At 43.0% G+C, this 25,631-nt stretch overlaps 5 protein-coding genes and 1 pseudogene across 5 annotated transcripts; 3 read left to right on the top strand and 3 right to left on the bottom strand.

Annotated features, from left to right (window-relative positions):
- Positions 1 to 18,518: 18,518 nt before the first annotated feature.
- LOC122612644 (histone H4) lies at positions 18,519 to 18,871 on the bottom strand. Its single transcript, XM_043786389.1, has one exon. It carries the CDS (start codon positions 18,828 to 18,830, stop codon positions 18,519 to 18,521), a length of 312 nt encoding a protein of 103 aa, XP_043642324.1. The 5' UTR covers positions 18,831 to 18,871.
- Positions 18,872 to 19,083: 212 nt separating this feature from the next.
- On the top strand, positions 19,084 to 24,706 carry LOC122614399. The gene is made up of 4 exons (XM_043788967.1): positions 19,084 to 19,523; positions 20,991 to 21,562; positions 22,854 to 23,058; positions 24,212 to 24,706. The coding sequence occupies exons 1-4, from the start codon at positions 19,121 to 19,123 to the stop codon at positions 24,646 to 24,648; spliced, it is 1,617 nt and encodes a 538-aa protein (XP_043644902.1). The 5' UTR covers positions 19,084 to 19,120; the 3' UTR covers positions 24,649 to 24,706.
- On the top strand, positions 20,956 to 21,833 carry LOC122612639 (histone H1). Its single transcript, XM_043786386.1, has one exon. The coding sequence runs from the start codon at positions 20,975 to 20,977 to the stop codon at positions 21,743 to 21,745; it is 771 nt and encodes a 256-aa protein (XP_043642321.1). The 5' UTR covers positions 20,956 to 20,974; the 3' UTR covers positions 21,746 to 21,833.
- Positions 22,102 to 22,597, bottom strand: LOC122612641 (histone H2B). The gene has a single exon (XM_043786387.1). The coding sequence runs from the start codon at positions 22,516 to 22,518 to the stop codon at positions 22,147 to 22,149; it is 372 nt and encodes a 123-aa protein (XP_043642322.1). The 5' UTR covers positions 22,519 to 22,597; the 3' UTR covers positions 22,102 to 22,146.
- Positions 22,626 to 23,180, top strand: LOC122612640 (annotated as a pseudogene).
- Positions 23,591 to 24,016, bottom strand: LOC122612643 (histone H4-like). Its single transcript, XM_043786388.1, has one exon. It carries the CDS (start codon positions 23,945 to 23,947, stop codon positions 23,636 to 23,638), a length of 312 nt encoding a protein of 103 aa, XP_043642323.1. The 5' UTR covers positions 23,948 to 24,016; the 3' UTR covers positions 23,591 to 23,635.
- Positions 24,707 to 25,631: the final 925 nt, after the last annotated feature.

The raw sequence follows: 25,631 nt of genomic DNA, 5'->3' as shown, positions 1-25,631 counted from the left end.
CACAGCTTGTTCACTGCCCGCCTTATTACTCCAGACGCGGTCCTCAATTCTGCAACTCGAGCGACGCTGTCTCTGCCAGGAATCAACTGCATGACTCTCGCCAAAGGCCATCTCATTGGGGGTAGATTCTCGTCCTTAACAAGAACGACGTTGTCCACGGCTACGCCAGGCTTTGGGGTGCGCCACTTGGAGCGCTGCTGGAGCAACGTCAAGTACTCTTCCTTCCATCGCGACAAAAAGATTTGCTGAAGAAAGGAGATGCGCTGCCAAGAGTCAAGCCGATTATAGTTAGGCCCGTTATATCTGTCTCGTCAAACGACGAAGGCGGACCACCATTGAGAAAATGCGCCGGAGTGAGGACGTCCAGATCGGCAGGGTTCTCTGAAATGGGAACTAAAGGTCTGGAGTTAATAACTGCCGAGATGTGGCACACCAGCGTCCTCAGCTCGTCGAAGGTCAGAACCGCCGTACCCACAGCGCGGTAGAAATGATGTTTGGCCGTTTTCACCGCCGCTTTCCAAAGTCCACCGAAATGGGGCGACCGTGGAGGGATGAACCGCCAGTCAATCGTCTCCGAAAGGCAAAAATTCTGAACGGAGCCTTGATGCTCGCTGCTGAGAAATAACCTTCGAAGTTCCAGAAGTTCATTCTTGGCGCCGACAAAGTTGGTGGCGTTGTCTGACCAAATTTGCTTCGGCTTCCGCCGGGTGCATATGAACCTCTTGAGTCCGCACAGAAACGCAACTGTCGCAAGATCCTTGATCAGCTTCAGGTGCACTGCCTTGGTTGCAAAGCATATAAATACGCAGACGTAGCATTTAACCGCGGGCTTGTTGCGAGTATCCGACTTGTGAAAGAAGGGTCCACAGAAGTCTATGCCAGCCACCTCAAAAGCGTGAGATCCTTCCAAGCGCTCCTTGGGAAGGTCCGCCATTATGTGCTCTATCAGCCGCGGTACATTTTACATATGTCTCCTGTAACAGCAACTGGGTGTGAGCGAAATCGAATTAGGATGTGAAATAGCTTGGGCTGGATGACCGGGCCAGCCATTAACACATCGTTAAGCGAGTAACCAGTGGAAGTGGCAGCTGATCCGTCAAAGACAACGCGAAGCTTGGTGGTAGTGCTATCCTCCTTCATGACGCAGTGATGTGGTAAAAAATATCAGCACGAGCTGACCTTAGATGCAGGCACAGGCGACATATGTCCCAGATCACGATATTCCTTCATGAACGCCGCATATTTAACCCTCAAGCCAGGATGCTTTGTAAGCTTCCTCTCCAGCAACGAGAATCTCCGCAAAGCCTGAGGATAGGAATCTCCTAAAGAATCCAAATGGAGTTTTAGCGGCAACCGTACCGAGTAATCGCCAGCTGGCAATCGTGTGTAATTTTTAACAAAGTGGGTCTCGCAATCTAGTTCCTCCTTAGTAGCTTGACCGGGACAATTTTCTACCTCCCAAAAGCGCTGCAGAAGTGAATCAAGTTCAACATCAATGCTGTTTTCCTTGCTGGCTGAAGAGGGAACGCGTGAAGCAATTAAGGCGCTACCACAAGGGCGCGCGCAGCCTGCAGACACAACCCAGCCCAGACGATTTTTTTGAAGCAATGGCAGTCCTGGCAACAACATTATCTGACCTACGCACAGCAGCTCATAAAACAGGCTAGCTCCTATTAACAGGTCAACACGCTGAGCTTTATGAAATTCCGGGTCGGCAAGCTGCAGGTTTTCTGGAATCTTCCAGTCCCCAATGTCCACATTAAAACTTGGCTGGCGATCCGTGATATTGGGAGCGATAACTGCTGTTATGCTCGTTGAGAAATCCGAAGTGACAGACCGCATCGCAATTCCTACCGAGAATCCATCAGTCGCGAAATTGGAATCCCCGATTCCAGTGTCGGAGACGGACGACCTCGACCTCTTAAGTTGCAGTTGATTTGCAAACCGAGAGGTGACCAAGTGCAGTTGAGAGCCAGAATCTAAAAAGGCCCTGCAGGGAACGAACAGTCCCGACCGATTCTGCACTAGAACGATTGCAGTGGCTAGCAGCACAAGGTCACTACCGAGATCCTGGGCAATTAGAGTAGAAGAAGTCGAAAGCGGGGCAGAAGGCTCAGTGTGGGAGCTTGAAGACACCGGAACATGTGGCTGCGAGGAAGGCGAACCATCTAGATGGAGCAGCGTATGATGCCTGATTCCACAGGTGCGGCAGCGGCTCGAGCTGCACTGGCGTAGCTGATGACCTGCCTTTAGGCAATTTTGGCAAAGTGCTAGTCTCTTTGCCTCGCGCAGACGATCTACTGGCGCTAAGTCTCTAAATTGCGGGCAATAATATATGGCATGCTCTGCACTATGGCAAAGCATGCAACCAACAGAATTTTGGGTGGTAGCAACTAGCGTCGAACGATTTCTGCCCACCTGAACGCCTGGCACATAGGTGGCCATGGCGCAATCCACGGCCTCCAAAGTCCTACATCGCTGCTCCAGGAATGCAGCCATCGATTCCCACGACGGAATAAGGTTGACAAAGACCGGATCCTCCAAGCGCTCCTCCCACTTAGCTTGGCTCGCCGCATCCAGCTTCTGCAGCAGCACTTGCACTATGATGCAGCCAGCGATTTGCTCAGTGGTGCCCAAACCCTTCAACGCACGAATGTGAGCGTTAAACTTGTCCGACAATTCCCGAAGCGATGCCACTGAACCATTCCGTACTACCTTTAAACCCAGAATCTCGGTGATGTGCGCCTAAAAAACGAGACGCCGATTATCAAACCTTTTTTGAAGCAACTCTAAAGCCGCTTCGTAATTGCCGTTTGAGATCTCCAATGATCGGATAGTTTCCAGCGCTGAATCCCTCAAACATGACCACAGATGTTGAAATTTCTCAATGTTGGAGAGGTCCGGATGGCTGTCGATTATACTCGCGAACACGGAGTAAAAATCCGCCCAGTTTGCGTAGCCTCCGCCAAACGTTGGCAGCTGCACAGGTGGCAACGGCATCGGCCTCGGCCGCGGCTGCATCTGATGACCACTACACTGGTGGGGCACAACACCTTTCGCAAGCGTTGAGTGCGGCGCGAAATGCACATTGCGTTTGGCTATTTCCGCGCGCACACTAGCCTTGAATTCAACGATGAATTCATCGAAACTCTCGCTCATTTCACTGCCAATTTCGTCGAAATCCTATTCCTCCAGTTCAGTATGCAGAACATTGAAGGCACTTTGCAGCTCATCAATTTGCTCCAGCCTCACCGTAAGAGTGGGTTCGTCGTATCCGCTCAGCGTCTCATTAGACAGCGACGTTTGTAGCCTCTGCAACCTGCTGAACAGCGCATTGGCTTTTCGCTTTAAAAAAGTCACCCAGTTTTTGTCACTTTCAGCGGGCATAGCAACAAATCGCTTTTAATTCGGTTCAGCGGGAAGATGAGCACAAAACAAATGCCGAAAATGCAAGCGGAGTCAATGCACGTAACTATATATGTAGCAATGTATGTATGTATATATGTAATGCTAGCTCGCTTAAACACAGCCACTATCACCGAAATCACCACTCACTTGTCCAACCGATTGCGATTTAATGTATTTATATTTATTTATAAGCGGGATAAGTGCATTAATTAATGCATGCAAATTAACAAAAATCACGTCGGGGTCACCAATGTTTAGCTATTGAGCTTTTTTAATAGCTGTTGCGAATAATAAATAGCCGAAGAAAGTTTGTTTATTTTCCGATACTGTTTATTTTGCGAATTGTTTACGGCAGCTAGGGCCGACAAAAAGCTATATCGAAACACAAGTTGAGTCTTTGCCGAAAAACGAAGAAGTGACAATTGGCGGAACAGACAGCCGAAATGCAGCGCCCAAGCTTAACGTAGGTAATTAACAAAGAGAACAAGGAATGAGCGCCGTACAGATAAATGCGTGCGAGAACAGCGGTTTGCACTATGGGCATCGCAACTGCTACCACTGACTATTTCGGCTTACAATATTAAGAGTATGAGATAGTCTACTGCACAGTTTTGGCGGCTGCATGACCCAACAGTCCTCTTTTTAAAATTGTGCATGTATTTTAAGTTTTCTAGAATATATGGATACACACATGTATCGTACATATATGTAAAAGAATTAAAGCCATATTCTTTAATAGGCTTGTAACGAATTGCCTCCCACTTTTTAGATAGGTGTGTAGGCCACGCACCTTACACCTCGCTTAAACTGGAATTAAACACATTCGCGTCTCTTGGTTATATATATTTCACATGGCTCCTAAAAGACGACACAGCGTGTGTCGTTTCTGGTAGAGAGTCGGGAGGAAACAGGCTCATAGGGTTGCCAGTGGGATAGTATCGATCCAATCCAATCAGACTGCAGCTTAGGACATCGTCCCACACTACGAACCCGAGAGTGAAGCCAAAACCCTTCTCCCTTACAAATTCTACCGAGTGGGAACGCAGATCATGGCGGAACTTGTCAACGCTGGCGGCTGCGATGAGATTTTGGCGTCCGATCTGCTGCCTCAGTCCGAGGCGGTTTTGCAATCACTCCACGAAAGGCTGGAAGCTTCCTGGTCCTGGGGATGGTCATGCATGAACTGGTGGCAGCAGTTTGTCCAAGTCTCGTTGATCGATGAAAACAAACTGTGCCAAGTAGGCTTCGGTTAAACTTTTCAACCATTCCGTTCGATTGAGGGTGTAGCGGCGTCGTGCATGTCATTTTCACGTTGAGCAAGCGGAGGCAAGCTTGAAATACCTCTGACTCCAAAATACGACCTTGATCTGAGTGAAGGTGGAAGGCACCTCCGTAGTGATAGAAAACTTTTTGGACTAGGGCTCGGGCTACCGTTACCGCTGTTTGGTTGGGCAGTGCTATGCACTCCAACCCATTTGTGAAGTAGCACGTGACAACCCCAATAAAGCGGTTCCCGAGTGCGAACGGAGGGCTGTAGTTGGTCCACAGAAAGTCGGCTAAGTCCATTTCTGGCATTGTATTCATGGCAGCGTGTGCAGCGAGGGATCACGCCTGCGCGATTATGGGGCTGCGTAAAGCTTCTTTTTGAACAGAGCACCACTAAGGCGGCTTCCGCCGTTTCGGTCTTAGTCATTAGAAGACCCTGGTCTAAGTAAAGTCTGGTCTCAACAAATATCAATACGCTTTATTTTTTTTTTTTTTTTTTTTTTTTTTTTTGAAGACCGTAAGTAATCTGTCTCAACAATACAATACGCTTCAGTTTTGGGGCTTTCATTTCTTTTCTGATTTTGTCGTTCGCTCCTCTGATTTTATTTACGGCAGGATCAGCGCTTAAGTGGTAACCTAAACGGTGGAAATATCGCCTGGATGGACTTGTAAGACCATGACCTTATGACAGTCAATTTGTTCCGTGAATTTTCGATCATATATGATAACACTAAGCACTTTAGTGGATAGGACAACGGCTAGCAGTTCTCGCCGAGTTACGCAGTATTTGCTTTCTGCCGCTAAATTATTTGCTGTATTATTCCAGTAGACGCTCATGGTCGAGTTGGTGAGCACCGCGCCTGCAACAAGATGAATAACCCCTCTGGGGCGGGAGGTGGCGTCGTAAATTTGGCTTTTAGCGTGTCGAAGGCATCGCAAACCCTTCCGTTAGCTCATGCAGGGGGAGAGCGATGGTGGCGAAGGCCGTAGTGAGCTTTTGGTAATACAGAGTCCCACGAAGGATCTTTTGTTTTGAGGTTGTGGCCAGTTGTCGAATTTCCGAATCTTTTCACGTTTTCTCCATTAAAAATTGCAATGTATCTCTGAGCATTTCTCTTCCCTTCCGCTTATCAGTTTCTAGAGAGATTGGTAGTGATGAAGTAATAATAGTAATAAATATATTTCTTTCATGAAAATAGGTAAATGTAACAAAATATGAAATATATACATAACTCATACATGTGTTCTGCTGAGGTTAACAGTAAATTTGTTCTTTTAACTCTTGAATGCTGTTTCTGTTTATCTATAGTTACCGAATTTCTGTCAAACTCCACGTATTCTATTTGCATATTCCGATTTAATATTTATTTATAAACGTATTCACCATACTTCGCTGTAGCTTAGGTATATCCTTAAGTTTTTTAAAACATTACGATAAACTTGTTTCTTTTTTTTCCTGGGAGTTCATATTTTCCTATAATTTCCTTTAAATGTAGGATTTCAAATCTCCTCTCTATGGCCATGGTTGACGAACACCTGCAATTATCTTTATTCGTTGGCTTTTGTTAATTTTCTATTTTTTTCTTTATGAATTTTCTTGTGTTTATTGGTTGTAATTATTAATACGTTGTCTTTCATCACCTTGTGTTTTTAGAACCTTAATCTTAATCTTGCGTATCTCCCCTTTTCTCCTTTCTGAATATAGTGTTCCCTACTGGCACCGAATTTGCATCCGACTGCACCACTGTTCAAAGGAAGTTGTATGCAGCTCCAATTCATTGACTACAAAGGTCTGAAAGAGACTCAAAATAATAAGACTTTCTTTATTGAGTTTTTGTAAGAAACTGATTTTAATTAGAAATATCTTCGGCTTAAGTAGGTGACATAAGAATCCCATCTAAAAGTAAATGGCCTACGCAGAGGCCTTATTAAATAGTCCCCGCCTTATCGAGGTCTCCCACTAAGGGACTAATTTGGGGAACGATCTCAAGTGGTGTGCACTTTGATTACATGTTTTTGAGCACTGCACTCATATCGCCATAAATAATAAAATCCTAAATATAAATTTAGCACTCTCGATTCATTTACACAAGATATGAACGGAGCCCAAAATTGTATGTCTTTAAATATATTCGTGTTCGTCCGAACAAGGACCTAAAATAAAATTTGGAAGAGAATTCTATTCCTTAGTTCCAGATTATTTTCTTAGATATTTCAAACAAAGCCATGAAGTTCATTATTTTCTTGACTATGTTAATACTTTCCCTGACTGGAATAGTGAATCCCAATGCTTATCTTGAAACTTTTTCAATGATGGTCAATACATTTTTCTTGTTGACGAAATATACATCAACTGCTTTCTTGTCAAATCTCTTTTCTGTCCAAGCTATCTTCATTTTATTATTATTATTATTATTATTTGTTTCTATTTCTGGTTGGATTCTGCTCAATGCGTCAACCACTAAATTTGACGAACCGTTTTAGTACACTATCTAATAACAATACTCTAACGTGTGGAGTCTCCATCTTACGAGATTAGAGTCAGGCTCGTTAACACTTATTAGCCAAGTTAACGGTCTATAAGTCCGATGTTCAGGCACCAGGTTTCTATACCTATATGGTCAGGCGTAGACGGGCATATACTCCTTAGTTCTTATTTGATATTTGCCTACGTTTGTAAAAGTTTTTTAAATTGTCTGCTTCTCTATAATACCTTTGAGAACTTTCTACAAATTCTTTTTGTGAGCTATTCTCTATTCAAGTGCTCTATCCTGATCTCGTGAAATGGTACGCTGCTACTGTCGTTATATGTTGTTTAGTTCAAAATGATGTGTGGTTTTGAATTCAACAACATTTATTGATTCTTCTAAAAACAACTCTCGATCTGCCTCCGCATAATTTATTACCTCTATCAAACGTTGTCCTTCTGAACCTTGACCTTCTGAACGTTGACCTTCTAAAATCGCCATGTCTTTTTTAATAGTTCTGTGAAGATATGATTTTTGTATGATTGTATACAGTTCTAATGTATAAAGACCATTAGAAGTAGGGTAAATTTTTGTTTCGTATTTGCTACGCGGAACCATTCGTTCTATATGTGTCATTAAACTGCCTTTAGCTGTTGTAGTATATCTATTCCGAGCAGCCATTCAAAGAACTGACGGAATTTGCGTTTTCGTGATACTACTTTCTCAATGACTGTGGGTGTGCTAACTCAAGTCGAATAAACGAAAATGTGGAACTACATTTTATTGATTTATTAGGTGTTATCTTTAAAAAGGCAGTTTAGTTTACCCTTTTTTGGTCCCTGTTTGGAATATATAGAATCATCCTGGAAAATATGTATCATCCTGGGTGTTGTAGAGTTGTACACTTCCTGACGCTTTATTCTCGCTCCTATAGAAGGTGTTGTCCGAATTATGGGACTGCCTTGAGTTATTTGAATTATTAGTCCTCCTGTCCCTGCATTTGTGTGGTTCCACTGTTCCACTGCCTTTCTCGATTTGGCTGACCATGGATCCAATTTGTGTTCCTAAGAACGTCCGTTCGCTTTTTATTAATTCCTCGTTCTTTATAATGTCTTTTTGCCACCGTTTTGCTTACGCTAATATGCTGATTCAACCGAAATGGAAATTTTAGCGGATGCGGTTACATGGCTTTCGCGAGGCCTCCGAGTGTAAATGCTGAGGTGTACTTGCTGGGTGTCATCTAAATGTCTGGCTGCCATAAGGAGCTTTTGTGTGGGACCACCGAGGGTAAATGCTTCTTGTCTGCTTATTTTTGTTTCTATTATTTGATTTCGTAAGTACCGTTTGTTCAAAATTCTCTTGCTTCCGAATGTGAACTGAATGCATTCTTCTTATAATTATGGCTTTTATCGCTGACAGCGAGACTGCGAAAATAGACTTGGATTACAAGATTTCGATTGGTAAAAACTGTGGCTGAATGTTTTGTTTGTTTAATTAATTGGTCAAAGCTTTTTTGCTGGACCTTTTATTTAAAAGTTGAAAATTATTTATGTCCGTTGTCGATGGTAAAGGCGTGTGAAATATTTACGACTACGGTGCCGTTTTCTAATACGTGAGAAAGATTTATGTCGCCTAAGAGGTCCAGAAACTTTCCGATTCCCCGCGATTCGCTGAATCCTTGTCACAAGTGTTCGAGGCGTAATGCTTTGCCTTCTCATACTCATCATCCAGGCTTGCCAAAATATCATCCTCCTCCTTCGTGAGACATCCGATCGCCATATCTCGTCTCCAAGATAGAAAAATTAATTTCCCAAAGGAATATGCGCTGGTAGCTTTCCTGGATATAGAAGGAGCTTTTAACAACGTCATCCCCAACGGCGGATTACCGGAGCTCTGACAGACCTTGGGGTGGACCACCACTTGGTGGGACTCATAAACCAACTGCTCACCTGCCAGGAAGGTTATGTCTTCACTAGGCGCGTCAACCCTCACTAGGCACGTCAGCAGAGGCACTCCGCAAGGAGGAGTCCTCTCCCCACTTGTATGGAAACATAGCAGTCCAACTCGACATGTGCGACATGAAGGGGGGGCTGCAGGATAATAGCTATGCGGACGACGTTGCTATCATCTTCACAGGCAAATACCCTCGATCTCATGAGCGAAAAGCTAAAGTGTTTTGTCCAACTGGACCAAAAATAACGGATTAGGAATTAACCCCTCAAAGACCGAGCTGGTTTTCTTCACTAGGAAGTATAATATACCAGACTTAGTCCCACCTATCCTATGCGGATACGACGTTGCTATCATCTTCACAGGCAAATACCCTCGATCTCATGAGCGAAAAGCTAAGTGTTTTGTCCAACTGGACCAAAAAATAACGGATTAGGAATTAACCCCTCAAAAACCGAGCTGGTTTTCTTCACTAGGAAGTATAATACCAGACTTAGTCCACCTATCCTCAACAATCAAAGGCTTTCCTTCAGTAGCAGCGCAAGGTACCTGAGCGTAATACTTGACAGAAAACTAAACTGGACCCTGAACCTCGCAGACAGATACAGAAACGCTTCAATAACACTCTTCACGTGCAAGAAAGCAATAGGGCTCAAATGGGGCATGACACCCTATATAGTAAACTGGATATATACGGCCATCGTCAAACCATACTACTGTATGGGGTCGTAGTATGGTGGCCGCCCTGAAAAATAAATCCACCATAAAAATGCTAGCATAGGCCGCGGCTCTTTGCATCAGCAGTGTTTTTACGCACCACCCCAAACGAAGCCCTAAATGCCATACTCAACCTCCCAAGCCCAGAACTAGCTGGCATGGAACAGGCCACAGTAGCGGCAATCAGGGTTAGAGATACCAAACAGTGGAACCCACAAGAAGCGGGTCACTCATGTATCCTAAAACACACCCAAATAGTCCCTCCAGACAGACTACTGTACTCCAACGGAATACATACAAACACCGTTCAACACTATTATCCCAGAAAGGGACGAGTGGAACTCATAGACACCTGGCCCCCAGAATGCAATATGCTTTTATACGGACGGGTCAAAACTACAAACAGAGTAGGAGGAGGAGTTTACTCCGAACAACTAGGCCTACGCATCTCGTAAATGCCCGTATAATGATTTCTGCCGTAGCTGTAGGGACGAGGAAATGGAAGAAACGGTAAAGCATCTATTATGCCACTGCCAGCACTGCAAGCGAAAAGACTTGCTCAACTTGCTGAATTCCTGATAGACACGTCCGACCTATCCGACACCGATCCACATCGGATACAAAAATTCACCAGCGCCTCTGGCTGGGGAAACTGTTAACTTCGCTCGAGCCTCGACGGGTAAAAAGGGAAATCACACACGGTATCACAATGGACCTCTAATGGTCTAAGTGCGTCGGATAAAACCGACAGCCGGCAAAACCTAACCTAACCCAATCATCGAGATTCGGTAGAGCGTTCATGAACTCTCTCATCTCAGCATCGTAATCGTCCCTCCCTACATTTGATTTGTGTATGCCTTTACCTAGTGCTAATAAAGCTACAATTCTTTGCCAATTTAAAAAATCTCACATATTGTCAGACAGCCAAAACGAAAATAGATGTGTCCGCATTATTAGTTAAGTTCTTTAATCAGGTGCAGCTATAGAAACTTTTATGCAAATGGTTGCACTCTGTCGATCTGTTCGATCAGTCGAAGTGGCTATATTTGCTTCCGTCAGAAGCATATAAGTTAACACAAGCCAACGAACTAGAACAGTTGGCTCAGTGTGCGAATATAATATCAAAATGTAAAAGTGCTGACCAGCATTGGGCCGGAAACCCGTGCGCAGCCGACAAACACAGCATATTTGCGTGGCCGCTGCGAGTCTTTGTTAGCTTTAAGAATCAGTTCGTTTTTGACATTCAAAGAATAAAGAGCAATCGCTCATAAAACTTACTCCGGCAACTGTCGTTATCATTATAAATTACCATAGCTATCTGAGTCCCTAGGCCAGAAGCCAAAAGGAAGACAGTCATCTTCCCAACATAATCAGCGTAACTCTTCAAGTTACTACTCCTACTCCGTAGGAGCACCTGAAGATAATCACACTTACCTTGACTACCAGTGACCCAGTGACTGCGGCGAGGGATCCCCTCTGCAGCACCCCACACTTACATTAATTGGCGCTCAACTAGTGGTAAAAACCACCACCCACCACCACCACCATCACCAACACCGCCCACACAGCTTCTAAATTTGCGGCAAAGCAAAAGACAGCGGCGCGGGAAAAGTGAAGGGAATTAGTGACAAAATAACACCACACCGAAAAAAATCATGTGAGTGGGAACCGATGCTAAACGCATTTTAAGTCTGTTAATATTTTATGTACCACAAACCGCTGCACAGAAGCGTTTTTTTTTTTTATAAAGCAATTGTTAATCAACGCCAATGTTACAGTGAAAAAAAATTATTTTCAGCAGAAATTATTTAAACAAAAAAATTATTTCCAACAAAAGTTAATAAAAAGAAATTATTTTCAACAGAAATTATTTTGAACAAAAAATTATTTCAACAGAAAATAATTTAAACAAAAAAATATATTTTCAGCAAAAATTATTATGAACAAAAACAAATTATTAATCCAGCAGATACACTAAAACGTGGTCTCATATCAGTGTGAATAAAAACAAAAATCATGTAATTATTTTTTACAACAGCGCATACGTTAGCTTTTCATTTTTTATTGTTGTTTATTTTCCATTCGATTCAAGCGTGACACTTGACGCTGCAGCCTTTGTCTTTATTTATTGTTTGTTTGTCCGTGGTCAACTGCTACCCACACAGGCAGTCTCTGCATGCCTAGGCGAATTAAACCGCTCATGCAGCCCGGGTTCTCACAATATAGGAATAAAAAACCATACTCCAGCGACTCAGAGTCCGACAGCGAAAATCTAGCTTCTTCTCTAAGACGTGTAACCGCGAATCCCCCCGAAATGTCGATAGATCCGAACAACTCAAAGCTATAATACAGGCAATTGTGACCAACGCTTTAGCGGACGAGGCGCCAAAAACCAACTCGTACAAAATGAACTGCGTCAGACAATTCAGGGACTGGCCAGCCAGTTGGCAGCAACACATGTCGCGCCCACCTCAGCTGTGGCCCCGTAATTAAAGCCTACGAGCCCATAGACATAACTAATAATGCTCAATGTGGCGTGACTTTAGACGCCGTTAAATATTTGCCTGAATTCTCGGGGTCACAGGAATCATATGTTTCGTGGCGACAAGCGGCGATTGCTGCGTATCGCATATTTAAAATTTCAACGGCACCTCTCGCCATTATGAGGCAGTGACAATTATTAGAAACAAAGTTAGGGGCGCGGCCGATAACGTTTTATCCTCGTTTGGCACTGTACTGAATTTCGATGCTATTATAAATCGGCTCGATTTCACTTACAGTGACAAGCGTCCAATGCATGTCATTGAACAGGACATGAGCACTTTAAGACAGGGATACAACATGACCCTGCTACAGTATTATGATGAGGTCGAGAAAAAACTCACCTTACTCACAAATAAAGCTCATATGTCTCACGAGCCATCGACGGCAAAAATATTGTGCGAAAAATTCCGAGAGGACGCCTTGCGTATTTTCATCTCGGGACTTAAACGCAGCCTCACTGATGTGCTTTTCGCGGCAAAGCCGAAAGACATGCCGTCAGCTCTGGCCTTAGCGCAAGAAGTGGAATCTAACCACGAGAGATATGTTTTTGCAGCCAGTTTTGCAAGAAGTCAAGAAGATAAAGATCGCAAACCTACTGCAAAAGCGCAGGGTCGTCAACTTGACAAGCACGACCGCCATGACCCACAACCTAATAATACCAAAAACCCATATTTCAATAGGCAGCATAAGGCACAGGTTCACGCCGAACCGCAAAGTACCAAAAATTACAAGAACAACGGCACACCAGAACCTATGGAGGTCGATCCCTCATTTTCTAGAGTGCTGCAGCCGACCCAGGCAAACACCTACCAGAACAGAAGACCAGCCACCTCTGAGCGCACAGGCGCCGTGAGGAAACAACAACAAATTAACTTCATTACGCAGAATACGGAAGAAAAGACAGGAGCGTATGCCGCCGCCGCCTCCAAAGCGGAATCAAAAATAGACGACGATGCCATCGCCGAGTATGATTCTGACTACGTCAATTTTTTAGGGGAAAATCCCTGTTACCCGTCATCAGACGAAGAGTAGCAGGGGTACCAATGAATTTCCTTTTAGACACCGGCGCGTCAAAAAATTTCATCCGACCTCGCAAAGAGCTAAAGGGTATCCGCCCGGTGGACTCTCCTTTCGAAATTCACTCAATTCACGGCACCACCACTGTTACAAAAAAATGCTTCGTCTCGATTTTTAATCTGAAAGCGACTTTTTTCATTCTACCAGATTTTACAATATTCGACGGGATAATCGGGGCCGATCTGTTAACACAGGCCGGCACATCACTTTGCCTCGCTTCCGCCCAGCTCAAATGGGGTAACGAAGTTGAGAAGATTTCATTCCATAAATGCACTGACGTCAACTTCACTAACGTGGAGTGCGCAGATGCACCACCTTTGGTGAAGAAGGCATTTCTGGGAATGATAAAGAGCCGAAAAAACGCCTTCGCAGATCCCAACGAGGCCCTGCCATATAACACATCGGTAGTGGCCACGATTAGGACGACTAGCGAAGAGCCCATTTACGCCAAATTATATCCATACCCCATGGGGGCAGCAGATTTCGTCAACAACGAAATCCAAGACCTGCTTAAAAATGGTATAATTCAAAGGTCGGTGTCTCCTTATAACAACCCAATATGGGTGGTTGATAAAAAAGGAACCGACGAGGCCGGCAATCAAAATAGACGATTAGTCATAGACTTTCGTAAGCTAAACGAAAGAACTATCCCAGACAAATACCCGATGCCAGATATCTCCATGATACTGGGCAACTTGGGCAAGGCCAAATTCTTTACGACACTGGACCTCAAGTCCGGGTATCACCAGATCGTCTTAGCGGAAAATGACCGCGAAAAAACTTCCTTCTCCGTAAGCGGAGGGAAGTACGAATTCAAGAGGCTTCCCTTTGGCTTGAGAAATGCTGCCAGCATCTTCCAGAGAGCCATTGATGACATTCTCAGAGAGCAAATCGGCAAGACTTGCTATGTCTATGTCGATGATGTAATAATCTTCTCAGAAAATGAGAATGCTCATGTCAAGCACGTGGATTGGGTTTTAAAAACCATAAGCGATGCAAATATGAGGGTCTCAGTAAAAAAGTCAAGTTTTTTTAAAAAAAGCGTAAACTTTCTTGGCTTTATAGTCACCAGTGATGGCACTACCACCGATCCAGAAAAGGTCAGGGCCATAAAAGAGTTCCCCGAACCAAAAACAATATTTGAGGTTAGATCATTCCTAGGTCTCGCGAGCTATTACAGATGCTTTATTAGGGACTTTGCAGCCATAGCAAGGCCTATTTCGGACATCTTAAAGGGCGAAAATGGAAGTGTAAGCAGACATAGATCGCGACACATCCAAGTACAATTCAATGAGGCGCAAAAAAATTCTTTCGAAAAACTGCGCAACATTTTGGCATCCGAAGATGTTATGCTCAGATACCCGGATTACAAGAAGCCATTCCATCTAACGACGGATGCTTCAGCCTACGGTATTGGAGCAGTGCTTTCACAAGAGAACCGTCCTATTACAATGATCTCGAGGACATTAAAGGATAGGGAAATAAACTACGCCACAAATGAAAGGGAATTATTAGCCATCGTTTGGGCGTTGGCCAAGCTGCGACACTATTTATATGCGGTGAAAGATATAACTATCTTCACTGACCATCAGCCATTGTCATTCTCGGTATCAGATTCTAACCCTAACGCGAAAATTAAAATTAACGCCATAGAAGAACAGGATGCAGAATCATGCGTTGCGACCATTCACAGTGAGATTTCCCTCACTCACACCATAGAAACAACGGATAAGCCCCTAAATTGCTTCCAGAACCAACTAATTCTAGAAGAGGCCCGCTTTCCGCTAAAACGCTCTTTCGTTCTCTTTAAAAATAAGAAACGACATTCGATCAACTTCACCGACAAGAAGTCATTACTCGATGACCTTGCGGATGCAATAGTCCCCAAGGGCGTAAACGCCCTCCATTGCGATTTGCACACGCTAGCAACGGTGCAGGACGACTTAGTCCGGAGATTCCCGACTACAAAATTCTGGCACTGCAAAAACCGTGTTACAGACATTTTTGGGGTCGAAGAAAGAAGGGAAGTCATATTAGCAGAACACAATAGGGCCCACCGGTCGGCCCAAGAAAATGTGAAGCAGGTTCTCACAGAGTACTACTTCCCAAAAATGGCCAAACTGGCCAATGAAATTGTCCAAAACTGCAAAACGTGCGCGAAAGCTAAATATGATAGGCATCCGAAGAAACAAGAGATTGGCGAGTCACCGATTCCCTCTCATGTAGGAGAAATGCTGCACATAGACATTTTCTCAACGGATAAAAAGTATTTCCTCACTTGCATCGACAAGTTTTCGAAATTCGCCGTCGTACAGCATGTGCCGTCAAGAACAATTGAGGATTTGAAACCAGCCTTATTGCAGGTCATGAATTTCTTCCCAAAGGCCAAAGTGATTTACTGCGACAACGAGCCATCGCTAAATTCGCACACGATCACGGCCATGCTAGACAACCATTTTGGCGTCAGCATCACGAATGCGCCACCCCTTCACAGTGTCTCAAACGGGCAAGTGGAACGTTTTCACAGCACTCTACTAGAGCTCGCCAGGTGCCTAAAAATCGACAAGGGCATAAGTGATACTGTGGAAATAATCTTGTTAGCCACTACCAAATATAACAAGTCAATCCATTCGGTCATCGATAAGAGGCCAGTCGACGCAATACAAGAATGCACGGACGACACACAAGAACGGATTGCTGACAAAATTAAGAATGCCCAAGACGCGCTAAGGTCTCGAGAGAATGCTTCTCGACAAAACAGAGTCTTCGAAGTGGGCGAAAAGGTTTTGGTCAAAACTAATAGAAGGCTCGGCAATAAACTCACTCCCTTGTGTGAGGAAAAAGCCATACAGGCAGACCTGGGGACCACGGTCCTCATTGAAGGGAGGGTGGTCCACAAGGACAACTTAAAATGACTCTCTCGCTTAATTTTAAATTTTTTATTATTACTACCTATCATCAGCCGTTTGGCAAACTTCCATTTAGTAGACATTAAGTCCGTTGCCAAAGGCACGATGTTTTAGTTTATTATAAAATTAATTGGTGATGGGATAAACCTCAGCGAACAAGAAAAAGCGACTAAAAGAATACATTTCCACAGGTGCAGAATTTTCATCCTCCTTTCACTGTCATTGGTGTCAGCGCACATCACTAACTATTCACAAGCAAGGTATATCCCCATCATAGATGGAGAGATCCTGGTGTGGGAGGAGCTCGCGTATGTGACCCACTCGGCAAATCTTTCGGAATACATGCGCGTAATAGAAGAAACAAGCAGCATGAACGAGATGTTTCCACAGTCTCATATGAGGAAATTGCTAGAAGTGGATACCTCGCACCTTCGGGACACGCTGGATTCGTTAAAAGTCCACCACAGAATCGCAAGGAGTTTAGATTTTCTGGGCTCAATGCTAAAGGTAGTAGCGGGGACGCCGGATGCCGGCGATCTAGAAAGAATTAGATTCACAGAGTGGCAGTTGACACAGTCAAACAATAGGCAAATCAAAATTAATACCAGAATACAAAGTCGAATCAACCAATTAACAACAACTGTAAATCAAATCTTGCAAACACATAAAAATACACAAATTGACACCGGCCATTTATATGAGACACTGCTGGCTAGGAATAGAATACTAATGATGGAGTTACAGAATTTAATGTTGGCTGTAACACTGGCGAAAAACAATATTGTCAGTCCAAATATCCTAGATCATGCAGACTTAAAATCAGTTTGGTTGAAAGAACCCACAGATACCCCCATAGGGGATCTTATGTCCGCATCGTCTGTAAAAATACTACAATCCTCTAACATGATACACTTTATTATCAAATTCCCCAAAATAAAATTATCTTGTAAGAAGGTCACTATTTTCCCAGTAGCTTGCAAAGGAGTTATGCTGCGGATAACCGACAACATGGTAGCAAAGTGTGGAGAAGAAGTCCATAAAATCAAAAACTGCACCCCAACACCGGGGGCTACCTTTTGCCAATTATCAACGGAAAGCTCATGCGCCAGGGAACTACACACAGGCGTCATAGCGCATTGCGAGTCGCAACCAAGCGACCTACACCCGCTTACCCGCGTGGACGAGGGAATCATCATCATCAATGACCGGCCAGCCAGGGTCACGGTGGACAACGGAACAGAAGTTTACCTACGTGGCACTCATCTCATCACCTTCAATGATCGCGTCGTGATAAATGACACCACCTTTATAAATCACGACAAGGCCCAAATACGAGCTCCAGGGGTAGCGAGTTCCCCATCATTGAATATCACCGCCAACAGAGATATTCTGAGTCTCCCCTATCTTCACCAGCTGAGTGAACGTAACTTGGAGTTCATCAAAGAGTTCGGGAGAGAAATTGATACTAATCATTCACATCGCATAATATTTATCGCAGCAGCCATTTGTTGTGCATTGATTTGTATTGGTATCACCTGTCTACGGTTCCTCGGAGCGCGGAGATCTGCAATCCAATTAAACGGGATGATCGCCGAATTAGGACCAGCCGAGGACGGCCGTAATCTTGAAGGGGGAGTAGTTAACACAAGCCAACGAACTAGAACAGTTGGCTCAGTGTGCGAAATATAATATCAAAATGTAAAAGTGCTGACCCAGCATTGGGCCGGAAACCCGTGCGCAGCCGGCAAACACAGCATATTTGCGTGGCCGCTGCGAGTCTTTGTTAGCTTTAAGAATCAGTTTGTTTTTGACATTAATAAAGAGCGGCTGCTCGTCAATCCTATTACTCCGACTGAACGTCGTAAAATATATTTGTTTTAATTACTCTGCCAGACCACAAGGCTGGCAGTTAAAAGAGGAAAGTTCCTCTCAACATAAAATCTGTGACTGCAGCGAGGATCCCCCCTGCCACCCCCAACTTGAATAATTTATACACACTACACTGTCACATTGGTCTACCTGAAAGAGCAATCAACGATCGACATTTAGTTTGATGTAATTGCGTACTACGTCATTCTTGGGATTCCCAACCAAAAAAAGGAAAATTGTACCTCCTTTAAAAAGTGAATGGTGGTCCTGAAAAGGACCGATTGCTTAATAAAAGTACAGGACTTTTCTTTTAACCGCCGAATCCGTAGAGGGTGCGGCCTTGCCTCTTCAGAGCGTACACAACATCCATGGCTGTAACAGTCTTTCTCTTAGCGTGTTCGGTGTAGGTGACGGCATCACGAATTACGTTCTCCAAGAAAACCTTCAGAACACCACGCGTTTCCTCGTATATGAGTCCAGATATGCGCTTCACACCGCCACGACGAGCCAAACGGCGGATAGCAGGCTTCGTGATACCTTGGATGTTATCACGCAGCACTTTGCGATGACGCTTAGCACCACCTTTTCCCAATCCCTTGCCTCCTTTACCACGACCAGTCATTTTTCACTGTTTTATACTATTCTGCACACACACAGTCCGAATGTCACTGAAGAACTAATTCCAACATTTTCTGTGTGCCTCTATTTATACGTAAAACGCCAAAAACCCGAGAGAGTACGAACGATATGTTCGTTTCGTTCCTCGCTCGTCAAATGAGATGGCCTCTGTTTCCCTTTCTCTTTCTCACCATCCACGCTTGCTATATAAGTAGGTAGCAAATGCTCTGATCGTTTATTGTGTTTTGAAACGTGAAGTAGTGAACGTGAACTGTGGTGAAACTCAAATCGGAAATGGCTCGTACCAAGCAAACTGCACGCAAATCGACTGGTGGAAAGGCTCCACGCAAACAACTGGCTACTAAGGCCGCTCGCAAGAGCGCCCCTGCGACCGGAGGTGTGAAGAAGCCTCACCGCTATCGCCCTGGAACAGTGGCCTTGCGTGAGATCCGTCGCTACCAAAAGAGCACCGAGCTTCTGATCCGCAAACTGCCTTTCCAGCGTCTGGTGCGTGAAATCGCTCAGGACTTTAAGACTGACTTGCGATTCCAGAGCTCGGCGGTTATGGCCCTGCAGGAAGCTAGCGAAGCCTATCTGGTTGGTCTCTTTGAAGATACCAACTTGTGTGCCATTCATGCTAAACGTGTCACCATTATGCCCAAGGACATTCAATTAGCGCGACGCATCCGCGGCGAGCGTGCTTAAATAGGCAAGGCTTCAACTGGCAGCCAAAGCCCTAGTATACTCTACAATCGGTCCTTTTCAGGACCACAAACCACATTCAATGAGATATAACATTTTCTTTTGCAGCCTATTTATATAGAAAATAATAAAAGAATTGATATTCCATATTTTGTCTTTGTGTTAACTTCAGCTGAATATATTATGGAAATGTTTATACGGGGCAACGGCACTGAAGCTTTAAACATTTGTAAAAAAAAAAATAGAAATTCTGCTAATGACAGAATCGAAATATTTGGTATTTTAATTGTTAGACCAACATTAACAAAAAAAAAGAAAAGGTTAATATAAAAACAGTTGTTTTATATTTTTTATTAGGGCTAACTTCCTTTAGAAATACCAGTGAAATAGTCATAGGGAGCAAGAACCACGGTACCTTCAAACATCTATAAAAAATCGAAATTCTGCGAGACAGTTTGGAAATAAAGTAATTATATCGGTCAGTCCAATATTTAAAAAGTAACAAAAGACTATAACATCAAGATTGTTATTTAAAATTTGTTCTTGGTTTTAACGTAATTTGGGAATATTGAAGAGGTCGTACTGGGCAAGTGAAACTGCGCCTTCAACCGTCTGTAAAAAATAAAAGTTCTGTAAAAACCTGTTTTGAAATTGGTTAATTACGTTGGGAAATTCAATATCTAGTATATAAAAATAGAGATAATACAAAAAAGATTGCTTTATATTTTTTATTTAATGAAAACGTTGTAAGACATATTATGACTATATCAAGGCTGATATATGGCAGGGAAATTGATTTATTTTAGACAAATTATTTATAAAAATGCATGAAAACTCTAATCTACTAAAGCAAACACATTATTATTTTAAGAAATTTTAAAAAAACATTATTTTTTAAAATAGATGTATTTTTTAGCATCGAAAACCATTGCTGAATGATGCCGTAAAGCAAACTTGTTATGTAGTTCATTGTCAACTTAAATCAATTAATAAAGTATCTCAATCAATAATATACGCTTCTTTTTTAGGTTTTTCTAAAGGTCGAAAGTTGAAGTTGTAAAAAAAATCGGGAATTACTAAATTATTTTCATGATTTATAATTTAAAAACATGTTTTTTTATAAATTGCTTTAGTTAAAAATGTGAATATTCAAGTTCAATCAACATTAATAGGTCACTAAAACCATATATCAACGATTGAAAAATTCATAGTGAAGAAAAAATTATTTAAGAATGTAGAGCAATTAAAACTTATTTTCATTAAAGATTTTAAACACTTAATATTTACAAAAAATGTTTGCACTTCAAGCAAACATCAACATAGTAAATGACTGCTGGCAGTCGTATTGTCAAAGTGCTCTCCTCCTCGATTCTCATCCGAGCAAGGGAGGTTGGCAACAGCGCGCGGACCATTTTCTGAAGAAAAAAGTGTTCTTAGTGAAGAAAAATGTCTGATTCTGCAGTTGCAACGTCCGCTTCTCCAGTGGCTGCCCCATCCGCGACAGTTGAGAAAAAGGTGGCCCAAAAAAAGGCATCTGGATCTACCGGCACAAAGGCAAAGAAAGCCACTGCGACGCCGTCACATCCGCCAACTCAGCAAATGGTGGACGCTTCGATTAAAAATTTAAAGGAACGTGGCGGCTCATCACTTCTGGCAATAAAAAAATATATCACTGCCACTTATAAATGCGACGCCCAAAAGTTAGCTCCATTCATCAAGAAGTACCTAAAATCGGCCGTGGTCAATGGAAAGCTTATCCAAACAAAGGGAAAGGGTGCATCTGGATCATTTAAACTTTCGGCCTCCGCCAAGAAGGATAAGGATCCGAAGGCGAAGTCGAGGGTTTTGTCTGCTGAGAAGAAAGTGGAAAGCAAGAAGGTAGCATCCAAGAAGACTGGTGCCTCCTCCAAAAAAACGGCCGCTGGGGCTGCTGACAAAAAGCCCAAGGTTAAGAAGGCTGTGGCCACCAAAAAGACTGCCGAGAAGAAGAAAACCGAGAAGGCAAAAGCCAAGGATGCCAAGAAAACTGGAATCGTAAAGTCGAAGCCCGCCGCAACAAAGGCGAAAGCGACCGCAGCGAAGTCGAAGGCTGCAGCAGCCAAAGCCCCAAAGGCAAAGCCAGCGGCGTCTGCCAAACCCAAAAAGACTGCGAAGAAAGCAGCGGTTTCTGCTACTGCCAAGAAGCCGAAAGCAAAGACAACGGCTGCCAAGAAGTAAATTGTGAAAAAGTACAGTAGTGGGTACATGTTCGCAATCAAAATTTTGGATTTCAAGATCTGAAATTTGTCTAAATAAGCCCTTTTCAGGGCTACAACGTTTCGTTGCAAGAGAAAAAACTTTCATTTAAATACTTTTTGAAAATTGGATTATTATTGGCAACAACAATAAAACGCGTAGTGTCTCTCGTTATTGAATTACGTTGCTTGTTGAGCGTATTCAGTTTTAGTTTCCGATTTTTTTAATATACATATCTAAACAAATTTTAACAATTTTAACCCCATAGTATGGGTGGATATGTTGAAATCGACGATATATTGAAAAATACATTTCTTTGGTGAAACACATTGTGGCCCTGAAAAGGGCCGTTTTGGATTATTGTCCGCACTCGCAGGAACAAATTATTTGGAGCTGGTGTACTTGGTGACAGCCTTGGTTCCCTCACTGACAGCATGCTTGGCCAACTCTCCCGGCAGAAGCAGGCGAACAGCCGTTTGAATTTCTCGACTGGTGATGGTCGAGCGCTTGTTGTAGTGAGCCAGACGAGACGCCTCGGCAGCAATGCGCTCGAAAATATCATTTACAAAGCTGTTCATTATGCTCATCGCCTTAGATGAAATTCCGGTGTCAGGATGGACCTGCTTGAGAACCTTGTAAATGTAGATGGCATAGCTCTCCTTCCTCTTGCGCTTCTTTTTCTTGTCGGTCTTGGTGATGTTCTTCTGAGCCTTGCCAGCCTTCTTGGCTGCCTTTCCACTAGTTTTCGGCGGCATTATTCACTTTACTTATATTTTCACAAACACAATTCACTTATCATAATGTGGGCTCCGAACGCGTTCATTTTTATACTTTTTTACGGGCAATCATTTCAGTTCTAAGTCACCCACCCCTAACTGAAAGCGCTGGCAGACGAAAAAGTATAAATATTTCCCTGCCGGGGCTCGGCCAGCATTCGTGTACCGTGTGTAAAGTGAACTAAGTGAAATAAACGCAAAGCAAAATGTCTGGACGTGGAAAAGGTGGCAAAGTGAAGGGAAAGGCAAAGTCCCGCTCCAACCGTGCCGGTCTTTAATTCCCTGTGGGCCGTATTCACCGTCTGCTCCGGAAGGGCAACTACGCCGAGCGTGTTGGTGCAGGCGCTCCAGTTTACCTAGCAGCCGTAATGGAATATCTGGCAGCTGAAGTTCTCGAGTTGGCAGGCAATGCAGCTCGTGACAACAAGAAGACTAGAATTATTCCGCGTCATTTACAGCTGGCCATCCGCAACGACGAGGAGTTAAACAAGCTGCTCTCCGGCGTCACTATTGCCCAAGGTGGAGTGTTGCCTAATATTCAGGCTGTTCTGTTGCCCAAGAAGACCGAGAAGAAGGCTTAAACGTTTCAAAAGCTGAAAACCTACTTGTACATAAAATCGTCAATCAAACCGTCCTTTTCAGGACGACCAAATTGTTACCAAAGATTTGAAAAAATTTCCAACTACGTTACTATTATGTTGTATTAAATAAATTATACAAAAAATTATTTTAAGAATGGTCATATTTTATTTATATATGCAGTACGGTTTTTCATATTTTCTATTATATAAAATAGTTTTTTTATTTTTCGCACTTCACGATGCGTTGATATACACGCGGTGTCTGAAATCAGTACAGTCTGTACAAAGAAAGCCATGTTATGAATCTATCAATATATACACACTACACTGTCACATTGGTCTACCTGAAAGAGCAATCAACGATCGACATTTAGTTTGATGTAATTGCGTACTACGTCATTCTTGGGATTCCCAACCAATAAAAGGAAATTTTTTTTGAAAATGTACCTCCTTTAAAAAGTGAATGGTGGTCCTGAAAAGGACCGATTGCTTAATAAAAGTACAGGACTTTTTTTTTAACCGCCGAATCCGTAGAGGGTGCGGCCTTGCCTCTTCAGAGCGTACACAACATCCATGGCTGTAACAGTCTTTCTCTTAGCGTGTTCGGTGTAGGTGACGGCATCACGAATTACGTTCTCCAAGAAACCCTTCAGAACACCACGCGTTTCCTCGTATATGAGTCCAGATATGCGCTTCACACCGCCACGACGAGCCAAACGGCGGATAGCAGGCTTCGTGATACCTTGGATGTTATCACGCAGCACTTTGCGATGACGCTTAGCACCACCTTTTCCCAATCCCTTGCCTCCTTTACCACGACCAGTCATTTTTCACTGTTTTATACTATTCTGCACACACACAGTCCGAATGTCACTGAAGAACTAATTTCAACATTTTCTGTGTGCCTCTATTTATACGTAAAACGCCAAAAACCCGAGAGAGTACGAACGATATGTTCGTTTCGTTCCTCGCTCGTCAAATGAGATGGCCTCTGTTTCCCTTTCTCTTTCTCACCATCCACGCTTGCTATATAAGTAGGTAGCAAATGCTCTGATCGTTCATTGTGTTTTGAAACGTGAAGTAGTGAACGTGAACTGTGGTGAAACTCAAATCGGAAATGGCTCGTACCAAGCAAACTGCACGCAAATCGACTGGTGGAAAGGCTCCACGCAAACAACTGGCTACTAAGGCCGCTCGCAAGAGCGCCCCTGCGACCGGAGGTGTGAAGAAGCCTCACCGCTATCGCCCTGGAACAGTGGCCTTGCGTGAGATCCGTCGCTACCAAAAGAGCACCGAGCTTCTGATCCGCAAACTGCCTTTCCAGCGTCTGGTGCGTGAAATCGCTCAGGACTTTAAGACTGACTTGCGATTCCAGAGCTCGGCGGTTATGGCCCTGCAGGAAGCTAGCGAAGCCTATCTGGTTGGTCTCTTTGAAGATACCAACTTGTGTGCCATTCATGCTAAACGTGTCACCATTATGCCCAAGGACATTCAATTAGCGCGACGCATCCGCGGCGAGCGTGCTTAAATAGGCAAGGCTTCAACTGGCAGCCAAAGCCCTAGTATACTCTACAATCGGTCCTTTTCAGGACCACAAACCACATTCAATGAGATATAACATTTTCTTTTGCAGCCTATTTATATAGAAAATAATAAAAGAATTGATATTCCATATTTTGTCTTTGTGTTAACTTCAGCTGAATATATTATGGAAATGTTTATACGGGGCAACGGCACTGAAGCTTTAAACATTTGTAAAAAAAAAAATAGAAATTCTGCTAATGACAGAATCGAAATATTTGGTATTTTAATTGTTAGACCAACATTAACAAAAAAAAAGAAAAGGTTAATATAAAAACAGTTGTTTTATATTTTTTATTAGGGCTAACTTCCTTTAGAAATACCAGTGAAATAGTCATAGGGAGCAAGAACCACGGTACCTTCAAACATCTATAAAAAATCGAAATTCTGCGAGACAGTTTGGAAATAAAGTAATTATATCGGTCAGTCCAATATTTAAAAAGTAACAAAAGACTATAACATCAAGATTGTTATTTAAAATTTGTTCTTGGTTTTAACGTAATTTGGGAATATTGAAGAGGTCGTACTGGGCAAGTGAAACTGCGCCTTCAACCGTCTGTAAAAAATAAAAGTTCTGTAAAAACCTGTTTTGAAATTGGTTAATTACGTTGGGAAATTCAATATCTAGTATATAAAAATAGAGATAATACAAAAAAGATTGCTTTATATTTTTTATTTAATGAAAACGTTGTAAGACATATTATGACTATATCAAGGCTGATATATGGCAGGGAAATTGATTTATTTTAGACAAATTATTTATAAAAATGCATGAAAACTCTAATCTACTAAAGCAAACACATTATTATTTTAAGAAATTTAAAAAAACATTATTTTTTAAAATAGATGTATTTTTTAGCATCGAAAACCATTGCTGAATGATGCCGTAAAGCAAACTTGTTATGTAGTTCATTGTCAACTTAAATCAAT

The sequence above is a fragment of the Drosophila teissieri genome, chromosome 2R (assembly GCF_016746235.2).
Source record: "Drosophila teissieri strain GT53w chromosome 2R, Prin_Dtei_1.1, whole genome shotgun sequence".
Classification (NCBI taxonomy): Eukaryota; Metazoa; Arthropoda; class Insecta; order Diptera; family Drosophilidae; genus Drosophila; species Drosophila teissieri.
This window is presented reverse-complemented; position numbering and strand designations above follow the sequence as displayed.

Bases quoted from the DNA above. Each gene is read 5' to 3' on its own strand.
- LOC122612641 (XM_043786387.1), bottom strand. From the start codon at position 22,518: ATGCCGCCGAAAACTAGTGGAAAGGCAGCCAAGAAGGCTGGCAAGGCT.
- LOC122612644 (XM_043786389.1), bottom strand. From the start codon at position 18,830: ATGACTGGTCGTGGTAAAGGAGGCAAGGGATTGGGAAAAGGTGGTGCT.
- LOC122614399 (XM_043788967.1), top strand. From the start codon at position 19,121: ATGGCTCGTACCAAGCAAACTGCACGCAAATCGACTGGTGGAAAGGCT. The intron at 21,563-22,853 runs GTAAAGTCGAAG...CTGCTCCGGAAG, and splicing joins ATGCCAAGAAAACTGGAATC to GGCAACTACGCCGAGCGTGT. The intron at 23,059-24,211 runs GTGGAGTGTTGC...AGTAGTGAACGT, and splicing joins CGGCGTCACTATTGCCCAAG to GAACTGTGGTGAAACTCAAA.
- LOC122612643 (XM_043786388.1), bottom strand. From the start codon at position 23,947: ATGACTGGTCGTGGTAAAGGAGGCAAGGGATTGGGAAAAGGTGGTGCT.
- LOC122612639 (XM_043786386.1), top strand. From the start codon at position 20,975: ATGTCTGATTCTGCAGTTGCAACGTCCGCTTCTCCAGTGGCTGCCCCA.